Consider the following 14,993-nt stretch of genomic DNA (forward strand, 5'->3'; position numbering starts at 1 on the left):
TCAGATGGGACAAAGCTGGGAGAGGACATGCTTAGCTCTACAACATGGCAAAGGTTTTTTTTAAAGTGACAGTGCCCGTTTAAGCTTTAAGTACTTTCCTACAGCAAATATTAAGGGGGGAAAAAATAAGCTGCATGTGATTTTCTGCTTGGAGCTGTATAGGTTTTCTGTCTATGTACATAATGATTGTTCCCATTCAATGACATAAAAAAGTTTTACAGTACTACCAGATAGATAACAAACTTAGTACATAAGCAATGGGAAACACTTCTCACAGCCGAGGGGTTACTACTCTCCTCTATGCTAGTCACTGTACCAATGCCTCCCCTCTGTGCCAGTCACCGTACCATGCCTTTCCCCTGTGCGAGTCACTTTACCATACATTTCCCCTGTGCCAGTCACTGTACCATGCATTTCCCCTGTGCCAGTCACTGTACCATGCATTTCCCCTGTACCAGTCACTGTAGCATGCATTTCCCCTGTGCCAGTCACTGTACCATGCATTTCCCCTGTGCCAGTCACTGTACCATGCATTTCCCCTGTGCCAGTCACTTTACCATACATTTCCCCTGTGCCAGTCACTGTACCATGCATTTCCCCTGTGCCAGTCACTGTACCATGCATTTCCCCTGTACCAGTCACTGTAGCATGCATTTCCCCTGTGCCAGTCACTGTAGCATGCATTTCCCCTGTGCCAGTCACTGTACCATGCATTTCCCCTGTACCAGTCACTGTAGCATGCATTTCCCCTGTGCCAGTCACTGTACCATGCATTTCCCCTGTGCGAGGCACTGTACCATGCATTTCCCCTGTACCAGTCACTGTAGCATGCATTTCCCCTGTGCCAGTCACTGTACCATGCATTTCCCCTGTGCCAGTCACTGTACCATGCATTTCCCCTATGCCAGTCACTGTACCAAGCATTTCCCCTGTGCCAGTCACTGTACCATGCATTTCCCCTGTGCCAGTCAATGCACTTTGTACCAGCACATACAGATATTGGCTGGCTATGTTTTCATTCATCTTTACATGAAATATCCTATCTTTATAAAAGATGACTGCAACACTGTACAGATCAAGAGCTTTCTGCTTTTTTGTTTCAACCCTATTTCCTATCACCAATAGATGGCAGTAAAGAGCAAAAATTTTTATCTTTTGGATAAAAACTTTCCATTCTTTTTTATTTCCCAGGAAGCATTGCATGGCTTATCCATAACTCCATACACCAGGCTGCCTCTCATCTCAAGCAGACACACTACCCCCACAGTAGTTCCTAATAGACTTTAAGCTCTTGTGAGCCCTTATTCCTTATTCCTCTTGTACTTGTTACTATGTAAAGTCTAATTTTGCCTGCGTATGTATCTTTGGATATAAATATTTATTATTATTATTATTATTATTATTATTATTATTATTATTATTATTATTATTATTATTATGTTGTTGTTGTTGTTGTTATTATTATTTATTATTATTATTATGTTATTATTTTTTATTATGTTGTTATTATGTTATTATTATTATTATTATTATATTTTTGTTTATTATGTTATTATTATTGTTTATTATGTTATTATTATTATTATTATTATTATTATTATTATTATTACTACTCGTGTTGCATTTTGCACTTTTGCTTTTTTTATTCATATTTTGTAACTTTTTTAATTCTTCCTTTCTGGCGGTCAGGTACGCTGCAGATGACTTGTATAAATCCACCATGTGCAGAGCGTTCTCCGCTTCCTTCTGCCCTGCTGCACTGAGTGGATTAAACCTCATCAGGAAGGAATGTTACAGGACAGAAATACAGGAAAAATACTCGTCTGAGACCTGTAAATTTCATCTCTGGGAAACTCATTACTTCTCCCTTCTTTCTTCAGAGCTCAGAGTTACCCGTCTGTGCCAGAAGGGTAAATACACTAGACGTGATCAAATTAACACCTTCACTGCCAGGAAACTACACAATCCCTATCAGGAGGACAGATGTTAACCTTTACCTTCCTGACACCTCTATGGTCTTATGATGGGGGTGTAATGAGGGGCTACCATTACCATCAAGGGTTAGGAAGTAGTTATAACAATATAATCCATATTCTGCACAAGCAAATAACAGTACACATACAAAGTCAGATCTACCTTGTGATGTCAGGCTGGGGGCCCAATGTATGACAGGTGTGCACTGACTACACTTGGAATAGGATCACATAGAACAATCTGTTATTAAATCCTATGGGATATTAGTTTGATGCTGTGGATCAGGGATCTCCAACCTATAGCCCTGCAGCTGTTGCAAAACTACAGTTCCCAGCATCCCCTGACAGATGCATTGGTTATTCTTTTGATGTTTCAAATCAAGGATCTCCAACCTATAGCCCTGCAGCTGTTGCAAAACTACAGTTCCCAGCATGCTCTGACAGCCTGCGGCTGTCAGAGCATGCTGGGAATTGTAGTTTTGCAACAGCTGCAGGGCTGTAGGTTGGGAATCGCTGCTGTAAATTGAGACGTTCTCCATAAGGTTCTGCTAATTGTAGCTTTTGGGGATTGTCACATGCACATGCATGTCATATATATATAATTTATTGATTTTTGTATGTAAATTTTGCAATGTGCAATATAGAGATTAGCATTTAATTGGACACTTACTGCTGAGAAAATTGACATTTTCCTCTAGGGTTTTCTTAAAAAGTGTCAGGAAAAAAAAAAAATAAATATAATAATAATAATAATAATAATAATAATAATAATATCATCCATGTAATGATGATATGTTATACTAAAGTCAGCTGAACCCACTGTTGTAAGCTGTATGGGGGTCTCCTGACTAAGGTGAGATAAAGGTTGTGTGCGTTGGATTTCCACTGCCTTATCCCATGGGGAACGCATGAATGATTGGGTATGCTCATGTTCATGTGTATGGGGAGATCAGGAGTGATAACTGTTGGCCCAAAGATCAGTTATTGTTGGTATATAGGCCCCTTAAATGGGTATTTTCCCATCTCAGTTGGCTATCCCCTACTCATAAGGTACAACAAGCTTATATCTGGGGGTCCAACTGCCTACAACCCCACTGATTCTATGAATGGGGACACAATCATCTTGTAGTGAATGGAGCGATCATCACGTTTGTGCAGCCACCACGGCCTGTGCTCCATTCATTCTCTATGAGCACTAAACTCTGTTCGAGAATGAATAGAGCTGCCATCGAGTATATGTGCTGCCGCTCCATTCACTCAGGGGACAATTGACCTCCATGCTCATGATCTGTGGGGGTCCCAGTAGTCAGGATCCCACCAATCAGACAGTTATCACTTATCCTTTGCATAAGTTTTAAACTTGAGATAATCTCTTTAAGGAACATTCTACATAACTTGCCGAACACTCAGTTTTACACAAACCTGAACTATTGCCATTTGAATCCCACTGCCTGGAGATGATGGATGCAGCCCAAGGACTGCCTGGAAAGCATGGATACAGCCTATGGCACCAAATCTGCTGCGTCATCAAAACTGCAGCAAACACATCATGAATGTTAGTTCCCTAAAACTAATCTTCCTGGCGTCCAGCAAAAGTGATTGAGCACCCCAGACCCAGAAGCTGCCCCAAAACTCCACAATGCTCACTACAAGATGAAAATACATTGACACATCACAAACGGGCATCAACATACTCTTGAAGGGCAAGACAAACAATTTTATATAAGGGGTATTATGAAATATGTATGCACCAGGAGAGCTCCTAGTGTCTACTCTAACATATCCATAGACCCCCATTTAACAATGGATATCTTTAGAGCGTTATGTTGGCCTTCATTTCGGTTGTATATGTCAAGGTGTTATATCTGAGCTGGTTCAGACCTCTGCGGTCCTCTGCCCAATAAGTACGGCCGAGACTTCGCTTTTAGACATGATGTAGTGTCAATATTTTCTACCAGTCTGAACACTGTCCTATTTCTGTGGTGATTGACAGGTTCCACCACACCCGTCTGGTTTCATCTGCTAGCTTTAGCCTGGCTGCAGGTGGTTTAGACTGAGTTGTGATGGGCAGTTGCCTTCTTCACTTATCTCTCTTTTCTGCCAGTCTGTGTTCTATTTGGTGTGGATGTCAGAGAGCTGGTCCAATCACTCTTTGGACACTCTTGAGCTGGTGTTTTGGAATGCATTGGATTGCTTGGAATTCTGACCACTTTGCGTGTCCTTCTGTTATTTCTTACTGTTTTTGTACTTTTCTGCTACCTCCCTTTGTGTTTATCTGTCTTGCCATGTTCTCTTATTCAGTGTAGGGACCGTCGCCCAGTTGCCACAGACTGCCTATGGTGGGGCTGGCAAGTAGGCCGAAACAGGCTTGAGGGACCTAGCATTAGGGCTCATACTATTTGTCAGTCCTTGTAGTCCATCTTTGTATTCCTTTTCTTTAAGCAATAGCACAGACTTCAATGCCAAACCATGGATCATGGTAAATTAAAATAGTACACTGTGCCGTATTCATGTAATTATACTAGTTTCTCATTGAATGATGAAGGGAAAAACTAGGCTGAAGGAGCAGACAAAGGTTAAAAAAAAAAAAAAATGTTTAAAAATCCTTGGGTGTTGGTTATTTTCAATCAGGATCAATGGCGGCCTATTTGTCACTTCAATTTGTCACTGAAGAGTATTTGTCAGACTGTTTGTTCAGCAAATTGCGGTGGCTCCTAGGCGGTGCAATGAAATGAGTCCCATCTGGTGACTGCTCTGAATTCCGGAGCCGCACCACAATCAGCCATTCAGTTCCTCATAAATCTCCGTTATAAACACCGGGCTGAAGGCATTTGGATACCAGATTGCAATAGTCTTATAAGGAATCAGGCAGATGTCTGTGCAGCTTCCTTCGTAGTCAGCAGAACGAGAGACGCCATGATTACTTGGCTTGTTCTACTCAGTTGACGGTAGATTGATTCTCCGACTTGGTGAGATTTAGTTTACGGACATTTATGTTCTTGTCAAATCTGTCTCTTACACGACTTTCGACCTTTCGTGCCAAGACAAGTATTTGATAGCAGTATCCCGTCATTTGCTTATTTTAACTTTGTCATTGAGAATAAAAATAAAATTAAAAAACCCTCTATGATTTAACTCTATGATAAGTCTTCATTTTTAAGTAGGGGTCAAGAAGGTGTCGTCTTACAGCAACTTGAAGCCTCTGGGAACATCTTTTCAAGATTAAGTATGATGCTGCCGCTCATTGCAGCCTAGAGGTCACACATGAAGGTCACATTCCCGATGCATCTTCAAAGTAACAAGGGGGCATTGCTATTGCATTATACAGTGTTTATGGTAAACCACTTCAACATATAATAAATGTATCCGATCTACGTATGTCCATCAAAGTCAACCTCCTTATATCTAATGATTTAAAGGTGTTGTCTCAATTCGGAATTCTTTAGAATTCTGACCCCCTGCTAGTCACTAGTTATTCCCATCAGAACAAACAGAATCAAAATATAAAAGTTTTAAATGTAAGGTCTTAGGTAATGTGTTGCCAATGTCACTGGGAGAGGCTCTAGTATTAGGCCTTATTCACATGTTCATAGTTTTTCCCTCTCCACATAAAGATCTGCCATTTTTACTCTGGGATCCTTGCAATTTGGTCCCTAATTGAATTCTGTTGCATCTATGTCTTCATCTGCTTAAAATGTTGAACTGGTAAAAAAAAAAAAAAAAAAATTGACTAGTTTTCTTTGATTTGATCCATGACGTCTGTGAAAAAAACTGATCCCATAGACTGATCACATAGACTGAGTTCTGACATGTCTGATTTATTTCTTGGCACAGAGCGTCTGAATAAATGAATAGACTTAGGATTCAATGTCCCCTAATATTGTCTGTGGTCGTGGATTCGCAATCCCCTGAAAATTTTACGGAACATGTGAATGCAGCCTTAGGGTATAGAGTGCAGATGAGACCAACTCAAACATTTTCGAGTCTGATCGTTGTCGGTCCCTATGCTGGGTTAGTGAAATACAGAACAAGACAAGACAGACAAACACTATAAAGGCAGATTCAGGTCAAAACTGAGATAGCAGAACTGTACTAGAAGAACAGCAGGCAAAAACATACCAAGAAATCCAAGCCAATTTGGTCCAAGTAATCCAAGCAAGGTTCCAGAGCACAAGTGGACCTCTTATGAGATTCCAGAGTCCCTGTCCAGGGAGTGATTGGACCAGTCCTCTGACATCCAGATCACACACAACACAGACTGACAAGAAAGAGAGATAAGTGAAGAGGGCAAATGTCCATCACTACTGCATCGGCAGCCTAGGACTAGACTAGCAGAAGAAAGCAGATGGGTGTGGTAAAAGCTATCAATCACCAAACAGCAAGTGTTCAAATAGATAAGAAATCAGACTGGTAAAAAACAGGCAAACTGAATCATGGCGAAAATCACTGTCTCAGCTGTACTTTACGGCAGAGGACCGCACTGCTAGAGCAAAAAGTGTGTGCAATGTTGCCACGCTGCACAGTTCAGAAGATGAACCTAAATGCATGAACTGCTCTCGAATTGCAGACAACTTCAAGCATTGTGCCACTGTGAGTAATTCACATAGCCATGAAGAGCTCACGTCTTGTTCTCACATCAAGGAAGGGGGTTGACAGGCTTCTTTCAGCGCTCTCCAAAGCCGGCGAACCAGTGCACGGATAACTGGCTGTAGCCCAAAGTTTCGTTTCATATCATATCAGTTACAAAGAGGCAAAGCAAACAGAGAAAAGAATGTCACCCGATAGTTGAAAGAAGACTGAAGAGTATTCTTAACAGTGAATGAGATCAGTTAACACCTAAGTTCGCTCAATTGACGTGATTGACTTGATCTTTTATGTCAAAAAATATCACTTTTGTAGATGTGTCGGAATTAAAATTTCTATGAAGCAGCAGATCTTTTAAGAATGTTTACATGGAAATATGACATCAACGAGTAGGTGGAAGCCAATGCACCGTGATAATGGTTTTAAAGTAATCAGATGTCAAATACACGGCCCCCTAACTGCTGCCGTAGTGTTATATAGGATGATTACAGGCTTCTAAAGATGTGACTCTCTGGGCCTTAAAGCGAATGTACCAATAGAATTACTCAAAAAGGTTTCCATACAACCTGATTGGTGCCACCACGCACATTGTTCCCCCAATGCACCGATATCCCCTCCCTTCAGTGGCTCGCCGCCTTCAGAATAAAGTCTGTCCCCAGCCTTGTGCATCACTCAGGGATAGATATCGGTGTACTGGGGGAGTTGAGCCCTCCTCCAGTGCACCAAACTAGATATTTGCAGATATAGAAATTAGAAGAGATCTCAGGAACCAGGTGGAGATGGGAAGAATGGACGGCACTGTTATTATTTGTATGGTAGTGCCAATCAGGTTATATGAAAAGATTTATTGAGTAGTTCTAGTGGTACATACCCTTTAAGGGTATATGCACAAGGGGTAATTCTGTCTTAATTTAGTGCGGAATCCGCAAATCATTGCCGCTTGCTCCCGCTTCCCTTTCTGATGGCTCCATTATATGCTCCGACAGATTCCACTGTCCGCCCAAAGAATTGACACGTCAATTCTTTAGGCGGGCAGCGGAATCCGCAACAGCATATAACGGAGAGGGAAGAGGGAGCATGCGGGGAAGAGCGGCAGATTCCATATGGAGTCTTCCGACAGAATTACTCCGTGTGCATAAATGCTAAAGTAGAGAAGAAAGTTATAAAGTAGGGCATGTGACCCATGAAGAGTGATGGGGGCGGTGTCAATCTCCTCCAAAGACATTATAGGCCAGCTCTAATGGCATACAGCCAGTGTCGGACTGCAGTATCTGGGGTCCATCAAAGGAAGTGATCCTAGGGGCCCACCAATAAAGAACCAGAGAGAAACAACATGTCAGTCAATGTTAATGCAGGTTCTAAAGCTGGGGATCCACCGTAGGATTCTCCGGTCCTCTGGTGGGCCAGTCCGACACTGCATACAGCAGACTTTAAAGGGGTATTCTCACACTAGTAATTTATCTCTGAACCATAAGATAACAACAAACCTGCAAATCACTGTAGGTGCAAGCAAAGGGACCTCTGCCAGTCCCCAGATAAGAATAAAATGGCAGCTGAATGAGCAGAACTGGTTGCTAATGCCTGACCACCACTCTATTCATTCTCTAGTATTTCTCTGAATGTCGATGAATTTTGGCTCATAGATCAGGTTAGGTCATTGGAACCATGGTCAGACCAGGACTTGCAACCATAGTATGAATGCAAAAATGTGGCCATATCCAAGTCAAGCAAGTCCAGGTGGTCAGACCAGAACTTGCAACCATAGTATGAATGCAAAGATATGACCATATTTTGTTGCTAAATATCTGCAATGGATTTGCATTGCATGCATTATATTTTTATTACATGCACATTGGGCCCTGAGTATCATTACACTACATTAAAAATAGTGAACTCTGTGCCAAATCCATAAGATCCTGAAATTTTTGCATGGAAAAAAATGGCAACATGTAGATGATATTAGTAAAATATTGTTCCCTTATCTACTACTGTAATCCGCATATAAAATTTGCAGTTATGCATTCAGTGTGGTATGAACACACCACACTACTGTACACGAAGTCCTTTTTTGGTTGACGGACATTTTTTTGGATGGCTGTTTTGCACCCAATAACGGCCGCTATTTGTGGGATAGAGGCAGTCGTTTTGAAATAACGTTTTTGATTTGGGCACAAGATGACGGCCGTCCAAAAAAATGGTCATGGATTTATATGCATCAAATTTTGTTGCAGAAATTTCTTCGAATGTTCCATTTATTGAAAGGAATTTGCAGAAATCTTTGTGCTTGCATAAGAACAAGTTCATTCAGAGGAGGTTCATTCAGTGGTAGAAATTTCAGCAAAGAAAATCTGGCTTATGCGAATACCCCCCTAAGGCACATTCTTCTAACTAACTTAATAATAATAAAGAGCTCGGACATGGAAGGCTTCTCCCATTTCTAAGAACAGGTGAGAAGATCGAGAGACTGTGGGGAAGAGGGTAAAAATGAAGAAGACGATGAGTGAAGCCGAAGGAAGAGGAGTCCATCAATGACCTCAGTGCAGACAGTTCATCCAGCTTATGTTCCTTTTTCCATAGAATAATGGTCAATTGATATTTTCAGGGAAGACCGGAAAAGAAGTATCAGGGGTAAAGCATATTTATTTATTTTTACCAAATCTGCCCTTGCTTGGAAAAGATTTTTCCAATGGACAGACACCCTGCAAAATTGGATCCATAGAGATTCTATTAGTCCAACTATGGTCAATAACTCCATAAACACACATAGGTTTATATTACCCAACTTTTTTTCCCCTTTATCTTATTAGAGAGACTCTGTCAGTAGGTTTATACTGCCTTATCTAAGAGTAGCATCAACTAGTGACAGAGAAGTTGAACAGAATGATGTATCACTTATATTGTTCTGTAAAGATCAGTCAGAGATATCCTCCTGAATAAAAAACAACACTGAGCATGGCAAACTACTCCTCTCCATTATATGCATGTGCTCAGTAGCCCTGGATATTCATGAGCACCAGCACACTATGCCCACCAGCTGCTGATTGGTAGTTGTCTATCTATATTGTATGTAGGCAGACATCAGCAGCTGGAGGGTGGAGGGAGTGGCACAGTGCAAAGCCCACTCTCCTGCATATCAAGAGAACAGCTGAACAGAATGATGTAAGTAATACACCAATCTGTTCAGCATTTATATCAATAGTTTATGCTGCCCTCATTTAAGGTACCATAAACTTAGAGACAGATTCTAATTAAAGAAGAAGTCCGGTGAAAATTTTTATGAAAGTATTGTATTGCCCCCCAAAAGTTATACAAATCACCAATACACTTATTATGGGAAATGCTTATAAAGTGCTTTTTTCCCTGCACTTACTACTGCATCAAGGCTTCACTTCCTGGATAACATGGTGATGTCACTTCCTGAAAAACATGGGGATGTCACTTCCTGGCTAACATGGTGATGTCACTTCCTGGATAACATTTTGATGTCACTTCCTGAATAACATGGTGATGTCACTTCCTGGATAAAATGGTGATGTCACGACCTGACTCCCAGAGCTGTGCGGGCTGTGGCTGCTGGAGAGGATGATGGCAGAGGGGATGCTCAGTGTCCCTCCAATGCCCTGTGTCTCCCAGTGTCCCCTTGCCATCATCCTCTCCAGCAGCCACAGCCCACACAGCTCTGGGAGTCAGGTCGTGACATCACCATTTTATCCAGGAAGTGACATCACCATGTTATCCAGGAAGTGACATAACCATGTTATCGCGGAAGTGACATCACCATTTTATCCAGGAAGTGACATCACCATGTTATTCAGGAAGTGACATCAAAATGTTATCCAGTAAGTGACATCAAAATGTTATCCAGGAAGTGACATCACCCTGTTATCCAGGAAGTGACATCACCATGTTATCCAGGAAGTGACATCACCATGTTATCCAGGAAGTGAAGCCTTGATGCAGTAGTAAGTGCAGGGAAAAAGCACTTTATAAGCATTTCCCGTAATAAGTGTATATTGGTGATTTGTATAACTTTTGGGGGGCAATATAATATTTTAATAAAAATTTTTGCCAGACTTCTGCTTTAAGCTAAAAGCAGAAATAAATAAATAGTACTTATAATTAGGGACGGTCCGAACCCGCCGAGGTTTGGGTTCGGATGAACCCGAACGCTCGGCATCGGATTTCCACTGTCTGCCTGCTCCGTGCAGCGGGCGGATACAGCGGGAGGACCGCCTGGAAAAATGGGATACAGCCTATGGCTATGGCTGTATCCCATTTTTCCAGGCGGTCCTCCCCATGGATCCGCCCGCTGCACGGAGCGGCAGACAGCAGGAATCATTACCGAGGGTTCGGGTTCGGACCATCCCTACTTATAATAATAGGAAAAATCACAAAAAGATCTTTAAAGTTTTTACTGAAACAATGAGGAAACACGAATCACATCCATATAAAAAGCCCATACACAGATACACTTAAAGGGGTTGTCCGACATTAGCAAATATTTCCTATATAGCTGAGGTCATATAGAAAATAATAAAGTTTGTATGCCCACCTGTCTGCGTTCCCCTGGTGTCTTGCTGGCGGTTTCTCCATTGTTCCCCCAATGACTGCAGACACTTTTTTTTTTTTTCTTGGGTGTAACATCCTGCTCAGCTTATCACAGGCCGCGGTGCTGTCCTGACTCGGTGATTGACTGAGCGGGCTGTCATGGAAGTGAAGCGTCTGCAGTCAAAAGGGAACAAGAGAAACACCGCCAGCAGGACACCAGGGGAGCGCAGACAGGTAAGCATCAGATTTTTATTATTTTCTATATGATCACAGCTATATAGGAAAAAATTCATATAACGCTGGACAACCCCTTTTAATATGCACATAACACAACTCTAGGAGATGGGAAAGATACCTCAGTGCTCCCATAGCATAACTCATATCTGGTCAATATCGTGCACCATATGTTCTTCTACGGTTTGCTCTCCAGCTGTTTAATATCACTGCACTACTACTGTTCATGGCAGACATTGGATCCAGACAGCAAAGAATAATACATAATACAAACTGTGATGGTTGTCTAGCCCTGCTTAGTTCCATTGTGAAAATGGCCTAATGGCCCAAAGAAGAGCACGACTCACAACATTCACACACGATGTAGCAGGAACATAGAGAACCAACCCCAGCTGAAGCCTACCTGGTGACACATTTGTCTCACAAATGGATATCTATGGCATATTATACAATATATATTCACAAGTTATTATAGATAGATGGCCCGTGCCGTTCTTTATAAGCTTCTCTTACATGAAACACCTGATCGTCCATGATGCGGGTCCCAAACACAGCGATTCCATTGGTGTCTAGAACGGGTCTGTCACTTCTTAGAAGGGGCTGAGTGATCTTGTGTTTGCAGTCCACAATCATTGTGGCCGTCTTCTTCTCAATACTGATTGCAATTCGGTGCCACCTATATGAATGAAGAAAGCATTGTAACATAGACCGTACCACATATCCAATGGGTCAGTAGTACAGCATCAATGGAGTACAGGCCGAACTTATATTCTATGAGTCTGTTCTACTATTCTATATATGCCCAATATAACTATAGTATTACAATAAAAGTTTAAAGGAACCCATCACATGGTAGCATATTGCCATTATAAGATTAGAAGTGATGTGCACCTTTGGTTTGAGTTGGGTTTTAAAGGGTTTGTCTTATTCGAGAGAACTGCTTACAAAAATTTGGTCTCCCAAGAAAATATCGGATCACCCCAAGGCCAGATCTTGGCACATTAGTCCATTCTGCTGGGGAAACCTTGACCAGCTGGCCATTTCCCTCACAGTGGCCACTGCAGGAGAGATGTGGTATTACATGCTGGCTACTCAGATGAATGCCCATCCTTGTAGTAGGAGGAAAATTTAGACATCAGAGGTTCTCAAAAGGCTCTTATGTCTTATACTGCACAAAGGACGGGCATTGTTTCCATGAGATAACCCCTTTAAGAATGTTTAAGGTATGTTTAAACAAAAAAGTTTGAGTTTCTTTTTCCCACAATGATCAGTCATGGACATTAAGTAGACATGGACATCGAGATTCCACCCACTTTCTTCATTGGTTCAATATTGGACGTAAATTAAATGTATTTTATTACAACATGAAAAAGTTATATGCAACTCCTTATAATAGGTACTTGAGCATAAAATCATCTTCCTGCCTGATGCATTTCAGATACAATACACATCATGACTAGAGATGAGCGAATTTGCCGAAGTTCGGGATCGTATGAACCTGAACTCTCGGCTTCTGATTGCCGCTGTCTGCAGCCTCCGTGAACAGGGTGGATACAGCCTTATGGACTGCCTGGAAAACTAGGATACAGACATTGGCATAGGCGGTATCCCAGTTTTCCAGGCGGTTCTTAGGCTGTATCCACCCTCTCCACGGAGCGGGCAGACAGCGGGAATCAGAAGCCGAGAGTTCAGGTTCATACGAACTCGAACTTCGGCAAATTTGCTCATCTCTAATCAGGACCATGAATAAGGATGCATATTGCTCCTGAAACCCGTCGGCTGGGAAAAGGACTCTGACACTACCTGTTTTACCTGATGAGGTCTCGTGTCTACTCCATTGCTGTACACATAGTAATGGACACAGTTAACAAACTACTGAAACGTGACCCCCAAGCTTGACCCTGTTCTGGTTTATCGTATGACCCTGATTGTCCAAGTATAAGTCCAATCAGCTGCAGCCCTAGGCACATGGTCTTGTCATGAAGAAAAAAAATCTTGCATACAAAGTGGAAACATTTTCTAGCCATTTATACAAGTGACCTAGATTACCAAAACAAGACGATCAAAAAGTTTGCCACTTTGTAGGAGACATCATAGACACCATGGTTGATCTGCACAGCTGAGCTTCCTGGCACAGACATAAGAGGCGTTCTGAATCAAAAGAGCAAATAACAATGTGCTGTACCAAGAAGAAAGATGACTTTACTGAACAGCGGGATGGACACATTCGTACGTCCTAATTTCCTTTTTCCTTTAATTTCAAGTTTTCCAACCACTTTGTCCTTTGTCCAAAAATCACCATCTATTTTACCACAGGAGATGATGACTACAAGTTCCATATCGTTTGGTTACTGGAGTCCATGAAGGCAGTGGACCATGATGAAGTCGTGCACTGCAGAGTGTAGAATGTATGGAATGCATCAATCCTGGATTATCATGGGCAAGTGGGATACAAATCTTCATCTGCAGTATAGCTTCTCCCCCACATCGCATACATATGAATTTCCCAGTTCTGCCACATTTGGTAGTTGTTCCCAATATGTTCTTGCTATAACAAAATGCTGATTGTAGATAGAATAACCAATCTTACTAACTGAGCTTTGATGAAATAACTTGCCTCCATGTGGTAGCCATTCTTAACATTTCTGTTGATCAGTTCATTTACTAAAAAGTATTCCGTACCCCAGAAAAAACAGCTGTAAATCTTGGTCACCAGGTGCCTCTTTCCCTACAATCTGCTGTTTATTGGCTTTAGTCAGGGAACATCTGTCTCTAGTAAGAGTATGTGCAAGATGGAACACGGGGAGTAGGGGTTGGACATACCATGTGCCCTGTTTATAAGGGGAAGGTGGTGGTGGTGGTGGTGGTGGGGGTCAAGAACGCCTTGGCTTTGCATCTACAGCTGAGCAAATCTTGAGCATGTTCAGGTTCATCCAAACCATTTTATTACTGGTGGCTGCAAAAGTTGGATGCAGCCCAAAGGTTGCCTGGAAAATATGGATGCAGCCATAGGCTATGTTCACACTACCTAAGTTCCGCAGGAATCAAGGCCGTTGTTACAACGGCCGTGATCCCCACGGAACTTACGTAGTGCTGCAGGCTGAGGGAATCCCGGCCGGAGTGTACACACATAGTATACACTCCGGCCGGGATCCCTAAAGGTGTCGGGAGAAACTGACATGTCAGTTTTCTGTGGCCGCTATTCACTGAATAGCAGCTGCCGAAAATCCTGGCAGTTCAAACACTATTGTGTGAAGTGGGAAGTTCTGATGCGGGGCGCGCATGGATGCGCCTGCATCAGAACTCGGCGACGCTAAAGATCATCCGGCCAGTACTGCAGTACCGTCCGGGATTATCTTTTCTGAGACCGGCCGTTCTGTGACCCGGCCAGGTCACGGAACGGCCGGTCTCTTACCAAATGTGAACATAGCCATAAACTGTGTTCATGTTTTCCAGGACTCCCTAGGGCTGCATCCAACTTCTGCAGCCACAGGTAATCAAATGCTGCACACTCGGGTTTAGACAAACCCAAGCCTGTTTGAGATTCACTCAACTCTACTCATCAACCCCTTCTCCCCTACATGCCATCTATAGCAGTCTACTGTATAGATCCCCCATACACACTGTACAGCCTGTTCTGGGCTCAGGATTCAG

General features: G+C 42.3%; 1 protein-coding gene across 6 annotated transcripts in view; it reads right to left on the reverse strand.

Annotated features, from left to right (window-relative positions):
* The window catches only part of COL11A1 (collagen type XI alpha 1 chain), a 177,148-nt gene that overhangs the window by 124,384 nt on the left and 37,771 nt on the right, over positions 1-14,993 (reverse strand). For all 6 annotated transcript variants that reach the window (XM_069967525.1, XM_069967526.1, XM_069967523.1 and 3 more), the window contains one exon: positions 11,853-12,015. In XM_069967525.1, coding sequence (XP_069823626.1) covers positions 11,853-12,015 — 163 coding nt within the window. The remainder of the gene's footprint in view (positions 1-11,852; positions 12,016-14,993) is intronic.

This window comes from Dendropsophus ebraccatus, chromosome 4, assembly GCF_027789765.1.
Source record: "Dendropsophus ebraccatus isolate aDenEbr1 chromosome 4, aDenEbr1.pat, whole genome shotgun sequence".
NCBI lineage: Eukaryota > Metazoa > Chordata > Amphibia > Anura > Hylidae > Dendropsophus > Dendropsophus ebraccatus.